The 20,016-nt window shown below is 34.0% G+C and overlaps 1 protein-coding gene across 1 annotated transcript; it reads right to left on the minus strand.

The window, feature by feature from the left end:
* Positions 1 to 746: 746 nt before the first annotated feature.
* Positions 747 to 13,570, minus strand: LOC126830341 (syntaxin-binding protein 4). Its single transcript, XM_056103091.1, has 12 exons — positions 13,561 to 13,570; positions 12,657 to 12,862; positions 11,704 to 11,800; positions 10,869 to 10,966; positions 7,821 to 7,904; positions 6,612 to 6,668; positions 6,227 to 6,385; positions 4,678 to 4,797; positions 4,322 to 4,362; positions 3,826 to 3,947; positions 2,979 to 3,036; positions 747 to 2,267 (listed from the first exon to the last, which is right to left on the minus strand). The coding sequence occupies exons 2-12, from the start codon at positions 12,855 to 12,857 to the stop codon at positions 2,168 to 2,170; spliced, it is 1,137 nt and encodes a 378-aa protein (XP_055959066.1). The 5' UTR covers positions 12,858 to 12,862; positions 13,561 to 13,570; the 3' UTR covers positions 747 to 2,167.
* Between the last annotated feature and the right edge of the window lie 6,446 nt (positions 13,571 to 20,016).

Consider the following 20,016-nt stretch of genomic DNA (forward strand, 5'->3'; position numbering starts at 1 on the left):
GAAGGCACAGTAATTTACAAAGACATAAGATTTGTACACTTTGAGAATATACATTTATGTCTTTGGATTGGACAGAAAGCGATTATGTAGGATTGGGTGGGTGAGTGGGGAGACATTATGGACAGCCATATATTTTCTAATTTAAATATCTAAAGATTAATCTACTTCTGGTTGTAGAAAAATTACAAACTTAAAATAATATCATGTTGTATTAAAGCTATTGTCTTCCAAACTTTATAACAGGTTGTAGGAAAATTACCAAAAATACAAAGGTTAAAGCCATTTTCTTCCAAATTATAGCATAACATAAAGCACTAGTAACTAGTGTATTCATTAATTTGAAAATTGAAGTCAAAATTGAAAATTGAAGTTAAAATGGATAAAAAGTAAATTATATATAATACATGTCTTACTATTTATCACAGATCACACTAGACTAATTTATACAAGTAATAAATAATAAACAAAACAAATAATATCATTCTTCTTTCTATCACTATACGTTACATGTTCAGACTTGGAACAGAAATGTAGAACTTTATATAATTAAACCCCATCTCATTACATTTGTCCTTCGTGATGTTCCGTCTTTATAAGTCTGGTTGAAGGAGAAATGTAGGACATTACACAACACTTGATTTCACTTTGGCTGAGTTAAGGTGAGATGATTTCTCTAGTAATATAATTGATACTGGTCAATAAACATCAATTTTTACATGTCTCAGACCTACAATTCATAAAATAAACAATAAATAATATTATATGATTCTTCTTAATAGTTGGTGTCGAGTGGAAGTTAAACCTCATTTCTCTCCCTCGCTTCAACCCAGAATCCATATATCAAATAACCAATAAATAAATAATATCAGCATCTACTAGCTAACAGTAAATGAGAGACATATTAATTGTTTTGAGAACATTTCTTTTAAACAAAACTTATTGACAGAAACTGGATTGGAGAACAGGCAGAATCCTACAGATGTGACCCTCTTACCTCCACATGTTTTAGTACAGTACAGGGTAAAACAAGTCCTGTTGAGTAAGGCAAATAAATAGAAATATTGGTTCCGCTTCTCCCAGAATACATTCACCATAATGGTATCGGAAGTTAACAAGGGATCACTAGGTATTTCAGGATAGCAGTTTTTCATAAGTAAGAAGTTATTTGCATATCTGGATCTGAAGGAATCCGATAAAACTCTTTATGAACTTAACAACTCCTTGCTAGAAACGAACAACAATATATTTTCATCTGCTTACACAAGCATGGATATGTCAGGCACTATCCCTATGGTGCATATCATTATTTCCAGCATAGATTTGTCCTTTTTCTGTATAATTTTAATATATGTCAAGTGTGTTGGGAAAACTTTGATCGAAACTTGTTATTTGTTTCTGGTAAAGTCAATGAGAACTCATCCCTGATAAAAACAATAAAAACACATAAAAGTCAATATGAAAGTCGTTCCAGCCTTCACCATCCTATTTTGTGTTCTTTTATTAATCTCCTAGACTTTGAACGAATGAATTCCTTAGTAAATTGGTGGTATAGTGGAGGCAAGATAGAATCCTCGGGTGAAAAAGATAAAGATCCTTCAAGAATAATCCCTAAGAAAACAGCTACCGGTACTGTAAAAGTTTTTTCCCCCAATAAATGGGAGCCATATTTTAATACATGTAGGTGCTCCTAAAGAACAAATATACAAAAATCGATTTGGCCGTAAACCAGAATGTCATGTCAAGTTTGATGCTAGGTGATTTTCTATTTTAAGCTGGTTCTTGACGGTTCGTAGATCCTTGTAGAACGATCTTGGTGTATTTTGTGTACTGACCAGTTGTTGAAGATTTGTTGGTCCTGGCAGAACCATCTTGATGGTTTGTTGATCCTAGCAGAATAGGCTTGATGATTTGCTGGTCATAGAACGATCTTGAAGAATTCTTTGTCCTAGTAGAACGATCTCGATGTATTTTAGGCATTGACCAGATCTTGAAGATTTGTTCGTCCTAGTATAACAATCTCGGTGTATATAAAGCACAGAATCATTTACCAAATCTTCAACATGTGTTGGTCCTGGTAGAATGATCTTGTATATAGAGCACATAAATTGACCAGTTCTTGAAGATTTGTTGATCCTTACTGAAGTATATTAGCTGAAGTGTATTATGGCTAGTGTTTAGCGTGAGATGTACTGGGTTTATTATTATTGTCTGTACGATGTTCAACACCAGAAGCTGGATGAGTCCAAGATGTCGTCTGTGTGACATGACTGAAAAAAAAAAAAAAATAAATAAAAGTTTCAATCAATGTCTCATCAATGCATTATTTATATGGTTATATGGGAGGAAAGAAAAATGGGGTTTTACTTCCATCAACACAAACAAGTCATATGTTAAGATTAACATTATGGTTCAATTTTATTTCAACAATTCATTGTGTAGGGGGTCTTTAGCAGTGGGAGTAAACCGGAGGATGCAGAACAAACCCTTGAGGTTAGACAGATGAACCTCCGTCTATTCCAAACAAGCAGGGAATCAAAACCACTGAATGACAGACCTTATGATCTAAAGCACATGTATCAAACCATTCCAGTTCAATTACGAAATGCCAGAAACAATTAGTATATTCTAAACTAATTGATCACTAAATTTATAATTGTAAAAGAAGTGCAACGATTTCATTGGACAAATACATGTAAGACCTTTTTTCTTTAATTACTTTATAAAAACAAAATGTTTAGTTCATGGAGTTCAAATATAATATATTATGGTCATTAACTGAAATCTTACAAACATAGAAATATCCACATTCCTCAAATACAATGCATGAAAACTCTTAAACACAATTCTTAAACTTATTGACTACCAAAATAAGGTTAATTTACAGTAAACAGTTATAGGGAGATATAAAATGGCCATTAATCAAGCAATCTGTTTAAAACACAGATCCTATTTCGTTTTGTTTTTTTAAAGAGACTTACTTGATAAAATAACGTGTGCCATCTTCTGAAAACGCCTCTTCCCAACCAAATGGTAGTGCTGTTGAACAAAAAATAACATAATTTCAAATATAATATTAGAAAATAGAAATGAATTGGGTTTTAACGTCCTACTGTTCTGCTAAGGCCTACTAGTATATCGAATGACTAGACAGCTGTTCTTGTCAAGCACTCCGTCCTGCACCACTGACAAGGGGAAACCACATCAAAAAATTCTGATGAACTTTCTTGGCCAACACTGGGATTGAACCTGCACCTCCAGGCTAGTGAGCCAGTGTCTTACTCACTTAGTCGCTGTGGCTCCCCTAGAAAATAGAACTACTACAGTTATATTTGATTGGATTCCTCGATCACTCCCAAAATATTTTATTCAGATGTTCGAGGGCTCTCGTTAGTTATATTTGCCACTATTCACTGACTGGTAGTAAAATGACCGTTTGGAGAGCTGACCTGAGTATAAATTTACAATAAATACAGTTATGCTTTTATCTGTAATAACACTAAAAAAAATATATCCAAATGAGGGAGAAAGAATTGGGTTTAACGGCCACTCCACACAAATTAATATATGGTTCAATTTTATTTTAGTAATTCGCTTGTACGTAGGGGACTTTAGATGTGGGAGTAAACCAGAGGACCCAGAGAAATCCCATGAGGTTGGACAGACGACCTTACTCCTTGTCAAGTACAGGCTGGGAATCGAAAATAAGCCACGACTCAATGACAGACCTTATGATCTAAGATGCACGCCTTAAACCATATGACCTCCCAACCTGTCTACATCCAAAAGGCCCTGGTACAAATATGTCATAAATGAAAGAATACGTACGTGCTGATTCTGTTAATGATTTAACAAGTTTTATAACATTCTGACCATCAGATAATAATTTAACAACACTCTCTTTCTTCTTATCTCTTCTCATTTTCTTCTTTTCTTCACTTTCATTATTTCTATAATAAAACCAGAATATTACTGTCACAAATTTACGCTATGTTTTCATACTTCACTTTTTACCCCACAAAAAGCAGAAGCATAACTAACAAATCCGGATTAAGATACCCATCAATTAGACACAATTAAACATATTTGAGGGAAAATGTCCATGTACTTGATTTTGACATGAAATGCAGTAAAAGACTTGATTCAGTTTTCTAAACTGAGGAAAAATTCCTGGGTTGGTGGACAGAAAAATCAGGCAACAAATAGTTCTTGGTGTGTGCAGGTCTTAAAGATAACAAATAATTCTTGGTGTGTGTGCACAGACCTTAATATTACAAAGATAATAATGACAAGATAGAAATTTATTGTACTTTAAATGAATTACCTAGAGTTTTCTGTTGGCTGTGTTAATACTCCCTGAACATGCTATAAAATATAAACATTGTTCATTAAGACAAAATATTAACATTGTTCATTAAGACAAAATATAAACATTGTTCATTAAGACAAAATATAAACATTGTTCATTCAGACAAAATATAAACATTCTTCATTAAGACAAAATATAAACATTGTTCATTCAGACAAAATATAAACATTCTTCATTAAAACAAAATCCATTTAACTTTTAGTTCTTCGGGTTCTTAATAAATAATGAGTTTCTCTACTCACATGAATGATGTGACATATTTTTTGTTTTGCTTTTAAATAAGTTTTTATGGTACAAACTCGATATCTTACCTCTACATAAGCTATAAGTTTTTCCGTAGCAGCATGATACATTTTTTGTCTTGTTTCTGATTTCTTCAACTGACAAGCTAAACTTGCGACATGTTTATTACTTTCCATAGTTCCACTTTCCTATAATTATAAAAAAGATTAACTGTTTCAACTGCATTTCTATGGAATTTGATATAAGAGCACCGCTGCCCAGGCAAATTTCAGTCATCGAATACTGGATGGCATTTATAAGCCCAGTCGGAGCAGAAGAGCCTGACGTTAACTAGTGCTGGGTATTGCCAATGCAGTCACGATACGTATTGCGATTCAGGTGCTACGATACGATTCAAATCACTTTTCTTTACCAAGAAAACAACAGGATAAATAAATAATTGATATTTTTAGCCCTGTCGATGTCAAAGCAATAAAACTGTTTTATTTAGGACCAAAACAATTTAAGAGTGTTCGTGTACCTATGGATAATGTGTGACGTACATAATTCAGAGTGACAAATTACTTACAGGAGTGACAAAAAGACATAAAAAAGAATCGTGAAAAATTAAATCAATGTTTGAGTTTCAATCGCGATACATCAATTCAACGATGTATCATGCTAACACTACGTTAAACACCATTTCATTTCATGGAGTTACAATAGGTCAATAACCCAGGGAGCCCAGATTCGAAAGGGGTTCACTAGTCTGGGGGTTGACTCGTCCACTGCTATACACGGTAATATAAATATGGGTATCAAAAGAACCAACAGAACCCACTGTAGGTTTTGGATGTTTTGATAAGGTCAGTGGACAAGGTCAGAAGTGGACTAGTAAACTCACATTTGCTCTTGGTTCGATCCCAGTGTTGGCCGAGAACGCTCATAAATTTTCCATGTGCAGATCAGAGAACAAACAGCATCTAGTATTTTAGATGTGGTAAAAAAATGATTTCCTGTATACATGTTGGCAAAGATCCCTTTACAGTTGGAATTCCATAAAGGAAACTCCACTGTCTATGCAAAAATGTTCTTCATTAGCCCAGTGAGTGTAGAAAAGTAGAATATTAAACCTGATTTTATTTCAAATGCATTTCTGTGGAAAACAATTACTGTTTATCACTGCATGATACATTCAGATTGTATACATTTTATTTCTCGTGTTTCAAATGCTTTTCTTACACTGAATCTACCCATTGGGGTGGATGGCCGAATGGTTAGCTTTTGCGCGCTGTATCAGAAGGTCTGTCATTGGGTCAACAGGCGTGGTTTCGATTCCCGGTTGTACATGACAAGGAGTAGGGTCGCCTGTCCAACTTTGTGGGTTTTCTCTGGGTCATCTGGTTTCCTCGCACTTCTAAAGACCCCTACGCACAAGCGAATTATTGAAATAAAATTGAACCATGTGTTAGTCCCGAAATGACCTAGTTTGCATCGAGTGGCTGTGGGACTCTCAAACATCCAATCTTAAGTTTCATCTACTGTACCAGTTCTTGCGGAGACCAATCAAAGTATCCCCAAATGCATGTATAATTAGCATAGTGGCTTTGAGTGTGTAAAAAGATTTTAAAACAATACCTTTTTTAGCTGAAGACGTAAATCTCTTATTTCATTTTCTAGATATGCGACAGCTTCCTCGTAATCATGTTCTAACATCTGCGCCTCACCTTGAGCTTGTTCTGCTAAATGGACTCGTGTTTTTAATGATCTGTTCTCTTCTATTGCTCCTTGTGTTTCCTACAAACATAGAAATAAACTAGTGATTACTACCTCTTCTATTGCTCCTTGTGTTTCCTAGCAACCAGAAATATACAAATAATACATGATTATGTTTCCGACAAACAAAAATATACAAATAATACATGGTAAATAATGATCATATTTAATCTCTTTCTAATACACATATTGAATTGTGAGGTATTGAACTGATTGGTGGTAGAGATGGTAGAGATGGTAGTCTTACCTTTCTCATCTTTAATAATTCTTTTTCATATTTCATCTCTCTATCTTTAATCACAGTCTATAATTTAAAACATTCAAATATTGACAACAAGGCCATATAATCAAAACATTCAAATACTGACAATAAGACCATATAATCAAAACATTCAAATATTGACAATATAAGGCCATATAAAAACAATATTTAAAAAATTCTAATATTTCATTACATATCTAATACATTAAAGCATATAGGAAACATGTTTATATTGTATAAACTACAGAATACACAGAATGTTTATATTTCAATAAAACAAAGACTTGAATAAATATGGGAACCAAACTACTATCTCTTGAACTGACAACATAAGCTCAAAATGCCAAGTTTACATGATCTGTGCAGTATCCAAAAAGGGGATGATGTTGACTTTGCAACTGGAAGCAGCTGTCGATCATATCAGCAACTGGGGGCAACTGAGAGCTACTGAATATGGAGCACTCATGTCGACTTGGAACTAAAAGTAAGTAAAAGCGATTACATTACCACATGACTGTTAAATCATTTATCACGTGATCAACAAAATGACAAATAATTTAGCAGAAACACCTCAAAGGCATGGTCGGTCTTGCCATAATTCTATTACTACATTGAAAAGTGGATGCCTTTGTTTGCTTCCTTTTTGCCAGTTGTAAGGGCACCCATGTTGACAGCAACTTGCTGCTACTAGTTTCAGAGAGTTTAACATGAGCAACTGGCTTCTACTGACTGAACCTAGATGCTTTGAATTGTGAGAGGTGCCCAGGTTAAGCTGTTCCAGTTGACGTCAGTTGAAGCCAGTTGTTCCAAATTGCCAAAAGGCCAGTTGCTCTCAGTTGTAAGGTCGACATAAGCCCAACATTAGATAAGAAGCGATATTAGCTGGTTATTTTGCATGAAATACTGTGGTTCAGTGAGTACGGGATGTTAGCCTAGAAAATGGAGCGGATTAAATTTCCACTTAGTGGTGCAGAATAGAGTTATCAGGCAAGGAAATGCTGCTAGTAGTTGGAAATCGAAATACAGGTAAGCTGCAATACTGTTCTACATTAATGATCCCTTGACAGTTGAAAAATCGTAATAAGGGTAGACAGTAGCACCGCAGTAAAGACAAAATGTCCCTCTGGATGGTGTATGTAGGTCTTTTTTAGTCCAGTTGGTGCATAACTTTGAACATTCAATAAGAGATATTACCTCTAATCTTTGAACTTCATGTTTTAAATCATCTCTTTCTTGACAAACTGACTCTAAATCTTCTCTCACATTAGGTATATCCTCCTGAAAAAAAAAGAGAAAGTATTATTCATTATGGAGTGATTATCGGATTTTAACCAAAAAATGTAAAGCATTATGGAGTAATTATCAGATTTTAACCAAATAATTACAATTCATTATGGAGTAATTATCAGATTTTAACCAAATAATTGTAATTTATTATGGAGTAATTATCAGATTTCAACCAGATAATTGTAATTTATTATGGAGTAATTTTAACAAATATTTTGATTTACAGACAATCCCTCCAAAAAATTCTATTCGGGAGGAAAGTTTCTGATATTTTCTAAGGATCATTGCACTAAATGACCTCTCACATAAATCACATAACAAGGTTCTGCATTTAATTCATAATCTATTAATAATCTGTTTAATAGGAGTTACTTCCCTTTGAGATAGCAAATATGGACAGTATATAATTAGTAAGAATGCTTTCATTAATTTAAACAAGCCAACAGTGAGGCTGATGTCCCCCGCCGAAATCCAAAAATAAATAGATGACACATATTTATTAATCGCACATTTATTTTTTTCAAAAGTATCGAGCAATCAAACTATACACTAAGTTTCAGCACTCTCCATCAGATAGAATCAAAGTTATCTTGTCCCAAAGCATCGACTAATGTAAATCATTGAACTCAGCCATGACATGACAGCAGAGAATATTCATTATCGAACTAAGTCAAGGTATTGATGTAATAAAGCTATACACCAAGTGTCCTCACTCTCACTTAATTCGAACTAAAGTTATCGTGTCCCAAAGCATCAACCAATCAAATTGCTTATCCCTGCTTACCCTAAGCAGAAAATTCTCATCTTCAATCTCCATCAAGGCATTCACCTATCAGACACCTACGCCAAGTGTGAACATTCTAACTCAACTAGAATGAGAGTTATTGTGTTCCAAAATCTTGACCAATCAAATTGCTTATCTCTGCTTAACCTAAGCACAAAATGCTCATGTTCGAACTCCATCAAGACATTGACCTAATTAACACCTACACCAAGTTTGAACATTCTACCTCAATTAGAAGGGGAGTTATTGTGTTCCAAAGTCTCGGCCAATCAAATTGCTTATCGCTCTGCTTACCCTAAGCAGAAAATGCTCATTATCGAACTTAGTCAAGGTATTGATGTAATGAAGCTATACACCAAGTTTCATCACTCTCACTTAATTAGAACTAAAGTTATCGTGTCCCAAAGCATCAACCAATCAAATTGCTTATCTCTGCTTACACTAAGCAGAAAATGCTCATCTTTGAACTCCATCAAGGCATTGACCTAATAAACACCTACACCAAGTTTGAACATTCTGGCTCAGTTAGAGAGAGTTATTGTGTCCCAAAAAGTGTGACGGACGGACAGACACACTGATTTTAATAGTCCCCTGCTTTCTTCGAAAGGCGGGGGACAAAAATACAAATATTATATAATAAAGAAGTTAAATAACATTTGCAGGAAAACGGAATATGAAAATCGATTCCCTCCTTCCACTACTTATTTATGAGGGCTATCCAGTTATATATCAGCTAAATTGCGATAAAATAATATTTTATATCAATAATTATTATAGCTTGTGCCATCGTGTATTCTATGCCGTTGATTGTGTGTCAACCGAATAATTATTATCTAGTTTATATGCTAAAAACTGTATCACCAAAGGGGGATAATTTAGATAACAAGGTATTACTGTAATGAAACTATACACCAAGTTTCATCAATCTCACTTAATTAGAACTAAAGTTATCGTGTCCCAAAGCATCAACCAATCAAATTGCTTATCTCTGCTTACCCTAAGCGGAAAATGCTCATCTTCGAACTCCATCAAGGCATTGACCTAATCAACACATACACCAAGTTTGAACATTCTAGCTCAATTAGGAAGAGAGTTATCGTGCCCCAAAGTATCAACCAATCAAATTGCTTATCTCTGCTTACCCTAAGCGGAAAATGCTCATCTTCGAACTCCATCAAGGCATTGACCTAATAAACACATACACCAAGTTTGAACATTCTAGCTCAATTAAAAGTTATCGTGTCCCAAAGCATCAACCAATCAAATTGCTTATCTCTGCTTACCCTAAGCGGAAAATGCTCATCTTCGAACTCCATCAAGGCATTGACCTAATCAACACATACACCAAGTTTGAACATTCTAGCCCAATTAGGAAGAGAGTTATCGTGTCCCAAAGCATCAACCAATCAAATTGCTTATCTCTGCTTACCCTAAGCGGAAAATGCTCATCTTCGAACTCCATCAAGGCATTGACCTAATAAACACATACACCAAGTTTGAACATTCTAGCTCAATTAGGAAGAGAGTTATTGTGTCCCAAAAAGTGTGACGGACAGACAGACGGACAGACAGACGGACAGACGAACAGACAGACGGACGAACCCATTTTAATAGTCCCCTGCTTTCTTCGAAAGGCGGGGGACAATAATAATTAATTATGCGACAATAAGCCTTATCTGAAAATCACAATATTTCTTTATATTGTCTAATTTTCAAATTTTAACCAGACAACTAATATGGCTCAAATTTTGTGCGCTTTTTTGTACGACAATTTTCCATTAGATAAACCTGTCTTTATTTAGCCAGTTGGTGTAGAAATTTAGGAAGTCAAACCCAATTTCATTACATTATTTGCAGAGATACTTTTGACGCCACAAAATTTCGTTGACATTTTAAAAAAATAGGCTCATGGTTTTGTCTGAAGAATTTTCTTAAGACAAGGAGGTTGCAGTGATAGATGAGAAAATCCACCAAGTTGAACAGGCAACCCTACTAACATGCTGTTAATTTAATTTCTATGGTCATGTGTTCAGTTCATGAGCTGTAATGAGACTGTTTCTATTATTTATCTTTTTTTCAATAACAACAGGTTTTGTTTCCATTTTAGATGATATTGAAGATCATTTGGCCCAACATTTTCTGTCCACCACTGACCTTGAACTTTGACCTACCTGATTTAAATAACCTGGCGATTTACTAGGACTAGATGAAATGTTATGTCTTGTGGCCAATTCATGTTTAAATACTAATTTTACAGCTTGCATAAAATCTGTAATACAAATCCATTTCATTAATATTAATACCCTGCCTTGTACATGACATCCACCACAATTATAAAATAAATAGGCCCTTGTGAATTGCCAGAAAATAATGGAGATGATGTTTTAAAGGCATTTGCTAGTGTGAAAACATCTCGAATGACCCACACGCAAATAAAAAGCAAAAATTAAAACATGAAGGTCTGCCATGACTTTTAATAAGTAATTAAGCTGTCAATGTAATTTTGAAATATATTTCTTTATACTTATAGAGAAGAAAAACACTGTTTAAACATCATGAGCTATTCTTATCTTATGTTTCACTTTCATTTTCTATTGTGTAATCAAAGTAATTCTAAAATAAACAGTAATATTTTGATTAGAAAACAGGATCTTTGAAGTTATTAAATGTTATGATTATCGGATAAAATAGCATCAATTCAGGCGTAGGATATTTGTGATATCTCTCCTCTGGGACTATTTTGAAAATCGGGGTGTATATCTGCACTCGAATATAGCATTCAAATTTAATTATCAGCTACATTTCCATGATCAACAAAAAGCTCAAATTGACACATTTCATAGAATCAGAATACCAAGCCCCACAACTTGATTGTTGGAGTACTTACTACCATGTCATTTAAACTTGGGGTCGAGGGATTGTGGAGGGGGTGGTTCTAGCCTCCTCGACCTAAATCTGTGACTTACAATGACGACATAAAAGTATAATTGTAGTAGAAGTACTTACTACCAAATGTGACTTGACCGTATGGATCTATTGTTAAATATTGATGAAGTTGATGTAATTTATCTGGTGTCGGTTGTATACCAATATAAGTCAGTTTCTATAAATATATACATGTTGGCTAGATGAATAATCAGCAAGAATGTATATTTATTAAAACTTTTGACTACTTGTATGAATATGATAAACTGAATAAACCAGGTCATTTCCGGGACTACCATATGCATATGTTTCAATTTTATTTCAATAATCTATTTTTTGTAGGGATCTTTAGCAGTGGAAGGAACTCTATACAAGTGTGGGATCGAAAACACACTATTTAACTCAATGAGAGAGAGAGAGAGGGAGAGAGAGAGAGAGAGAGAGAGAGAGTAACATATGGTTCTATTTTATTTCATAAATTCGTTTGCACCTGAGGGTTTTTGCAGTTGGGCAGGTGGACCTACTCCTTGTCACATACAAGCAGGAATCGAAACCACCACTTGACTCAATGACTGACCCTATGATACAACACGTTAACCATTTGGCCACCCACGAGGGCCCCACCACCTCACCCCACCCCACTAGCATCCTACTGGCGGCTGCTAAACAATAACAAGTGGATTAACTTCTTAATCAACAAGTAATCAGGACATCTCATCGTACATATCAAGGGGATTAAAATGTCGGATAAAGGATTAAGATAAAAGAAATATTAAGTAGAATAATTAATCTATCAAGGCAGATTAAGTAGTCAATCACGGCAGGTGTATATGTCTATAACTGGGATTAAAATGACTTAATTAATTCTGTCTCTTATTATTTACGATAAGCAACACAAGTAAAAGTTATAACCTCCAAGCAGTCAATAACCAAGATAATTATACCTACAATACTGTTAATAATTTGGGGTAATTTAGAGTTTAATTCACCATTCAAACAGTATATATTAGACATCAATAAAGGTAGAATCTCACCCCTTGTAATGTCTCAATATGAAGTTTATCAGATGGATCTAGTGTTGTTTTACGAGTTAAACTCGTATTTCTTGATGTGTTGGATGCTTCAGATGTTAAAATACCAGGATGTGATGCAAACTGTTTCCATGGTGAATCTAATTCTATAAAATCATTAACACCATTATGATAAATTGGTGTGTCTGCTTCATATCCATTCATACTGCCTAAAACAAGAAATAAAAAAAGAAATCGGGTTTAATATTAACTTTATGCATTAAAAACACGAAAAAATAAATCACTGTCTAATTTTACTCCCTTCTTGAAAATTTGTCATTGAGTCAAATGGCTTGGTTTTGATCCCTAAGCTTGTACATGATAAGGAGTAGGGTCACCTGTCTAATCTCGTCAGCCTCTCTCAGTACTCTTGTTTCCTCTCACTGTTAAAAGACCCCTACGCGCGCAAGTGAATTAATGAAATAAAATTGAATCATATAGTTCTTAAATTAACTATTATTATTACTATGTGTTGAGTGGATGTTAAACCCCATCTCTCGCTTGTTCTTGAAGTGGTCGAAAAATATTCTGATTGGATTAATTTCAGACTTTAACAGAAATATTATATGAAATTGTTGCCACTGAATATCTGCCATATACAATGAAGGGATGAAGGATTCGCTTAGCGGGGAATCATTTAGTGACAATGTGTTTTGGGGAAACATTTAGTAATGATGGAATCAATTTGTAATATTTCATATCAAAACCACTTTTGATCTCTGATTATAGTAAAGATATTACAAAATCAATCTGTTGATCAGTTGCAAGTGAAACATATCTGAATAATAAAACAGTTTATATGATTATATACAAACCTTAAATAAATGGACTATATCATATCATAAACTTGCATAGATGGACTACTAACCTTGAATAGATGGACTACAAACCTTGAATAGATGGACTACTAACCTTGAATAGATGGACTATATCTAGTTATAATATCATTAACAGGTGATGATACTAAACAATGTTCTTTATCTAATACTTCTAAATTTTCTAATCTGAAATATTCAATAATTATCATTCAATCCCTCACAGCAAACTACAACGTTGATAAAATTTGATGTTTAAAAGGAATATCAGTTCAAAATTGGTGAATGTAAAATTTGTCAACATTTGGCATCTTCTCCAGATGAAATAAACAAGCCAGCGCCACATGTAAGTATTGGAGAAATCTTTCAATGAGCCTCCAATTGCATTCAATATGTGGGGCTTATCTTGGATGCTATTTTTTGTTTGTTTTCTAAATCAAATGTTAAATCATCGATTTAAGTACATTTTATTTAATTTGGAATAAGCTTTATATATTTATTAATAACAAATCAAATGAATTCTTGTGTTGTTCACTTTCTTTCACTTTGTCAATCATGCAATTTGTTATCACTGCCTTACATATATGTCTGTATATCAATGCCTGGCAGAGAAGTCAAACAGAGGTTTTAAACAGGAGATGGTGTATTAAAGATGCATTATGTAAGATTAGATAAAGAGCTGACAGTTCTTGCTATAACAGTTTAACAATAGATAATGAATAATCAATTCATTAAAAATTTTGTTCAAATTACTTTAGTCTGAAAGAAATTATGAGTAGGTATGATTGTTTGAAGCTGTAGAGTAGACTGTTTATTATCTTATCAAGGGTTTTTGACTATCTACTAATCTAGGCTAGGTCTTGATTATCCATTTTATTGTTAAATTCAGTAAGTATCACAGGTGTTTCAATCCATTTAAATCTCAGCCATGTGACGATTATGGGCTTGTCATGTGTATAAAAGTCTAAATTATAGTTTATATAACATTTGAAGCCAAAACAAAGACCTACAATAGTCAGATTTAAAGACTTGGTTATAAAGAGAGAGAGAGAAATGGGGTTTAACGTCCACTCGACACAAACTAGGTCATTTCGGGACTAACATATGGGTTAATTTTATTTCAATAATTTGCTTGTGCGTAGGGCTCTTTAGCAGTGGGAGGAAACCGGAGGACCCGGAGAAAACCCACGAGGTTGGACAGGCGACCCTACTCCTTGTCACATACGACCGGGGATTCGAAACAGACTTTATGATATAGCGCGCGCACGCTAACCATTCAGTCGTCCAACCCCCCGACTTGGTTATAGGCTTGTCGTATGGAATAAATGTCTAAACAATAATTTATATAACATCTGAAGCTAAATGCATGCAATAGGCAGATTTAGCTCTTACATAATGCATCTTTAATATGTATGATGGCTTACCTCGATTCTTCATCTCTTGTTATGAGTATTTCAGCATGATTTTGAGCTGCTGCTTTCCGTAATATTGATATTGCTCTAAAAGAAAATGAATAAATCCAATGATTTATGCAAGCCTGGACATAAGGCACCTGTCACAGACATTATCACACATTGTGTACAAGCCTGGATATAAGGCACCTGTCACAGACATTATCACACATTGTGTACAAGCCTGGATATAAGGCACCTGTCACAGACATTATCACACATTGTGTACAAGCCTGGACATAAGGCACCTGTCACAGACTCAAATCAAACATGTCGACCTCCACAGAAACCTTGACATTGAATGAACTTTGAACTTTGCAATTCGATTATCACAGGTTGACATTTTAGTTGGAAAGCGTGAAATTTGGTATTTGCGATGATATTTTCTATCAAGGAATCTGTAGCTGGGTCAGTAGCCAATCAAAATTAGTGATGAAATATGCAGGGTATTACATGAAGATGCTTATGTCGGTATGTCCAGTCTTGTATTAATAATAATATGTACATTTATATAGTGCTAGTACTCCATGCACAGAGGCATGCTCACAGCGCATACAGTTAATTAATTTGATTAATCATGATAACATATCTCAAAAAGATGGGTTTTAAGTCTTGATTTAAAACAAGAGAGAGTTGGAGATGATTTAATGATTCCTGGTAGATTGTTCCACTCTTTAGGTGCATTAACTGAGAACGATCTGTATCCGAATGATTTTAGCTTCCACCTTGGGCAACACAACTGTTTGATCGGAGGTTACTTGAGGGAACATGTATTTGCATAAGGTTGGATAAGTATAGGTTGTGTAATAATTTGTGCCTGACAAAGTCTGTGACAGGTGCCTTGTGTCCAGGCTTGCATATGTTGTGTGATAATTTGTACTGGACAAAGTCTGTGATGGGTGTTTTACATCCAGGCTTGGATTTATGAGATAAAATGTAAATTCATTATCTATGAACCTGGGTATAACAGTTTAACGCATTTTACAATAAATTGAACTTTATTTACATGCATTGTCTTTAAAGGTTAAATTCTAATTCTATGGCTTGTAAATTGACTGACAGATAAGTTCTTCTCTTAGTCAGCTTCACTGACTGGCAAATATGCTTGAAACTTCAACATCAGTATATTATTGTTTCCATGGCATTTGGTAATTGAACTGGAATATATACAATTCTATGGAATACAATTACTGTTTATTACTGAGCGACGTTTCAACTAGGCTTCTCTAGTCGTCTTTATCAAACATATATTGTATTACAGACATTTGTTTGGCCTTTTTTATATAGCCACAAGAAACAATATTCCTACCTCTCTTTTGTAACACCTTCTAAACTTTCTTCATTTACCATTAAAATCTGGTCTCCATTTTGAAGTTGTCCTAAAACATGAAAATATAAAACAAAATCCTCAGTTTGGTAGAGGATTTCTAAATTGCAATACACCGCGAATATAAATGAAATGAAATGGTGTTTAATGTCTTACTATTCCGTGCTGACTTAGATAATGAAGACAGTATTATATGTACGTCATACAGTGTGCTGTGAGGGAAAATTTGCCCAGACAACGGCACTACTCTTTTATTGAATTGCAAATCCCAAGGGTTCTTTAACGTGCACACCAATGAGTACACAGGACTAAATGTTGTGCTGTGCGGCCTTTATCCTACACCATTATCCTGCACCAAATGAACTTTCTCAGGCAACTCCAGGTTAGCGAGTCAACGTCTTACTCACTGATCAACCGTGGCTTCACACAGATAGAATACACCAAGACGAGTATAATACCTACCACTATTGGCGGCGACTCCACCAGGTATGACATATTTAATATACACACCATATAAATATTTACCATCTATAGTACAACCACCACATATCTTTAAACCTATAAAATATAAAAACTAATCATTTTGACATAGAGCTTTATTTATGTATGTTTGCAAACCCAAAATATCAGCAGTATTTAATATCCCTACTTGGATTCAAATTTATGAAACCCTTGTAGGATGGTCTGGCTTGTTTATATGGTCAGTAGTGGATGTCGAATGTTGACAAATTTTCAATTCATCCTATCTTTGTTTGTAGATACTGGACTGAATTAGCCCATTATTGGACATGAAATTCCTTTTTAGAGATTCAACTAATATAATATTATAGTTTACAAAAGATTCAAAATCTCTCAAATAACGGTAAGACACTTTCAAATATCAGATCTAACTTCAATTGCGTCTGTCCGTTTGAAATATATACGCCCCAAATCATTATTTTCTGGCTTGACATTCTCGTACATATTGATTTTAGTCACCATTGTCCAGACTTGACATTCTCGTATACATTAAATTTAGTCACCATTGTAGAGAACACATGTAAAACTTGAAACTGCCTGATGTAAGAATTAGGCTTGATGAAAACACTCCAAATATTAATAACACTCCAAAATGATATTCCTATATTTATGACAGTTAATATAACCTCTAATGATGTTTGTAGATGTTGGCAGTAGTATGAGACCCGTACTTGATTGTTCAACAAACTGATATTGGCGATATATCGTTTTAATTAGTCAATATCCTACAGCCGACGGAATATCAAAGGGAACAGGAGCTCTGGATGTCTATATAACTCTGGACATAATAAGGGGAATAACAGCTCCATCAGCCAATATAACTCTGTGTTATCCTCCTCCCTGTGTTTATATTCCCAGTCAACATCTGGTACTGAGTGTATATCTATAGTTTCTACAGTGTATCCTCCTCCCTTTATTTATATTCTCAACAAACATCTGGTACTCCGGGCTGGGGTATTGGTAATGGAATGTAATCATTACATTTTTTAAGTAATGGCCATGTAATGAGTAATGGAAGATTTTAAAAGTAATGAGTAATGGAAATATAATTGAAAATGTAACTGACCATTACATGATTTTTGGAATGTAATTAAAATTACATTCCAAAAATCATGTAATGGTCAGTTACATTTTCAATTACATTTTAAGGCACATATAAATATTTCCAATATAACTAGCCTCAAATTGTATAGCATCAAAGAAGTAAATTAAGTGTATCTGACACCAATCCAATTCATTATAATTTTTAAAAAAAGATTTAGATCAGTTTTAACAAATTATAATAAGAAGGCATTGAACATTTTTTTTATAATTTGTTTATGTACATGTACATGTAAGACCTTTTTTAGACATGTAACCTAAAAAGTGGATTACTGAATAGATGTGTATTGTAATCAAAGATTAGTGTTAATTTGCAGGCAATCATTCAGTCAATCAATCAATCTGTTAGATTAAAAGACAATAGTCTTACTATGCTTTAATCTCAAGGTAACAAGTGACATAACAAACAATGGCCTTCAAGTATCTCATCATTTTATGGTTACTTAATATAAAACAAATGTATATTTTGTTTTAGAGTCATGGTGAATAATTAACCAGTTATTATACAATATATTATAGAAAAAACTATTTGGTTTGATTATAAAATCACTTTTAAAAAAATAAAGTTGATTACCGGTAACTATACTTTCAATTCATTTTTTCAAGTCATTATAGTGAAAACATCAGTTGTCACCACTGCCCGTCACTTACAAATTTGCTTTAATGTTATAATATATAGAAATAACAATTCATACACATATATCTATTATTGTGAATCAAGAATTATTATCGAGTTTGATTTTGTAGGCGCTTCATTGCAGCAAAAAAAGGTTGTCTTTTTAATTTCTATGAAAAATTTGTTTTTATTTATATACTCATAAAGTAATGGGTAATGGTAATTAATTACTTTCAATGTAATGGGTAATGGTAATTAATTACATTGCTAAAAATGAGAAAGTAATTGTAAAGATTACATTTAAAAGTAATGGTAATGTAATTAATTACATTGGCAATGTAATGACCCCAGCCCTGCTGGTACTGAGTGCATTTCTATAGTTTCTACAGAGTATCCTCTCCCTGTAATTATATTCCCAACCAACATCTGGTACTGAGTGAGTATATAGTTTCTACAGTGTATCCCCTCTATGTATTTATATTCCCAACCAACATCTGGTACTGAGTGTGTATCTATAGTTTCTAGTGTATCCTCTCCGTGTTTATATTCTCAGCCAACAGCTGGTATTGATAGTTAAATACAGTAGTCATAGAGATCAATAATCATGTTACATACACTAACCAGCTGCTTGTTGCTAGGGTCACAATTCTAAAATCAAGTGATGTTTAATGATTTCTTAAACGAGACCTTAAGATTATTATCTCAAACACAGCTTTATAGATTTACTACTGAAATGAAAATGAAAAGGGGTTTAATGTTTTCTCTACCAACCAGTTAAATAAAGATGGGCATACACCACTGAATTCCAACCACCATGGTTTCTTTAATGTGCACACCAATGTGCACCTAGGTTTTGTGTGCCACCCGGGCCATTATACACACTGTTCCTTGCTAGGTCCTCTGGCCTCTGTCCTGCACCATTGACAAGGGGAAACCACACTGAAAAACCTGAACACCTTTCTCGTCCACCATAGGGATCGAACCCAGGACCTCCTGGTTAGCGAGCCAGTGCCTTACGCACTGAGTCACAATAGCTATGGAATTACAATACTCTTATAGGTATCTTTATCAAGCAACATTTTATAACAATGGCTTCTAGACCTTAGAATCTGTTCACAACTCTAATCAGTGTTGAGCCAGTTCACAAAGAATCTAATAAACAATAAATGGAAAACAAAATTGTGTTCCTGCTGTTTCTCATATCAATTTGCATTAAAAAACCAAAAAAAACAACCAATTAGCTAAACATATATAAACTTACCTAATCCCTTATTGCAATTTTCTAACGTTATTAATTCTGCATATCTAGATTGTCCATTACATTCACCATTTTCTTGACTAAAAAACAAAAGATACACTTCTGTATGAATACAGGAGGCAACAACAAAAATAAGAGAGAGAGAGAGAGAGAGAGAGAGAGAGAGAGAGAAATGGGTTTAACGTCCATTCGACACAAACTAGATCATTTCGGGACTAACATATTATAGTTTAATTT

The sequence above is a fragment of the Patella vulgata genome, chromosome 8 (genome assembly GCF_932274485.2).
Source record: "Patella vulgata chromosome 8, xgPatVulg1.2, whole genome shotgun sequence".
NCBI lineage: Eukaryota > Metazoa > Mollusca > Gastropoda > Patellidae > Patella > Patella vulgata.

What these genes read in the sequence shown, in the direction of transcription:
- LOC126830341 (XM_056103091.1), bottom strand. Translation starts at nt 12,857, where the DNA reads ATGAATGGATATGAAGCAGACACACCAATTTATCATAATGGTGTTAAT. An exon ending in ATATTGAGACATTACAAGGG is followed by an intron (nt 11,801 to 12,656) that starts GTGAGATTCTAC and finishes ATATATTTATAG; the next exon opens with AAACTGACTTATATTGGTAT. An exon ending in TACGTCTTCAGCTAAAAAAG is followed by an intron (nt 4,798 to 6,226) that starts GTATTGTTTTAA and finishes TTATAATTATAG; the next exon opens with GAAAGTGGAACTATGGAAAG.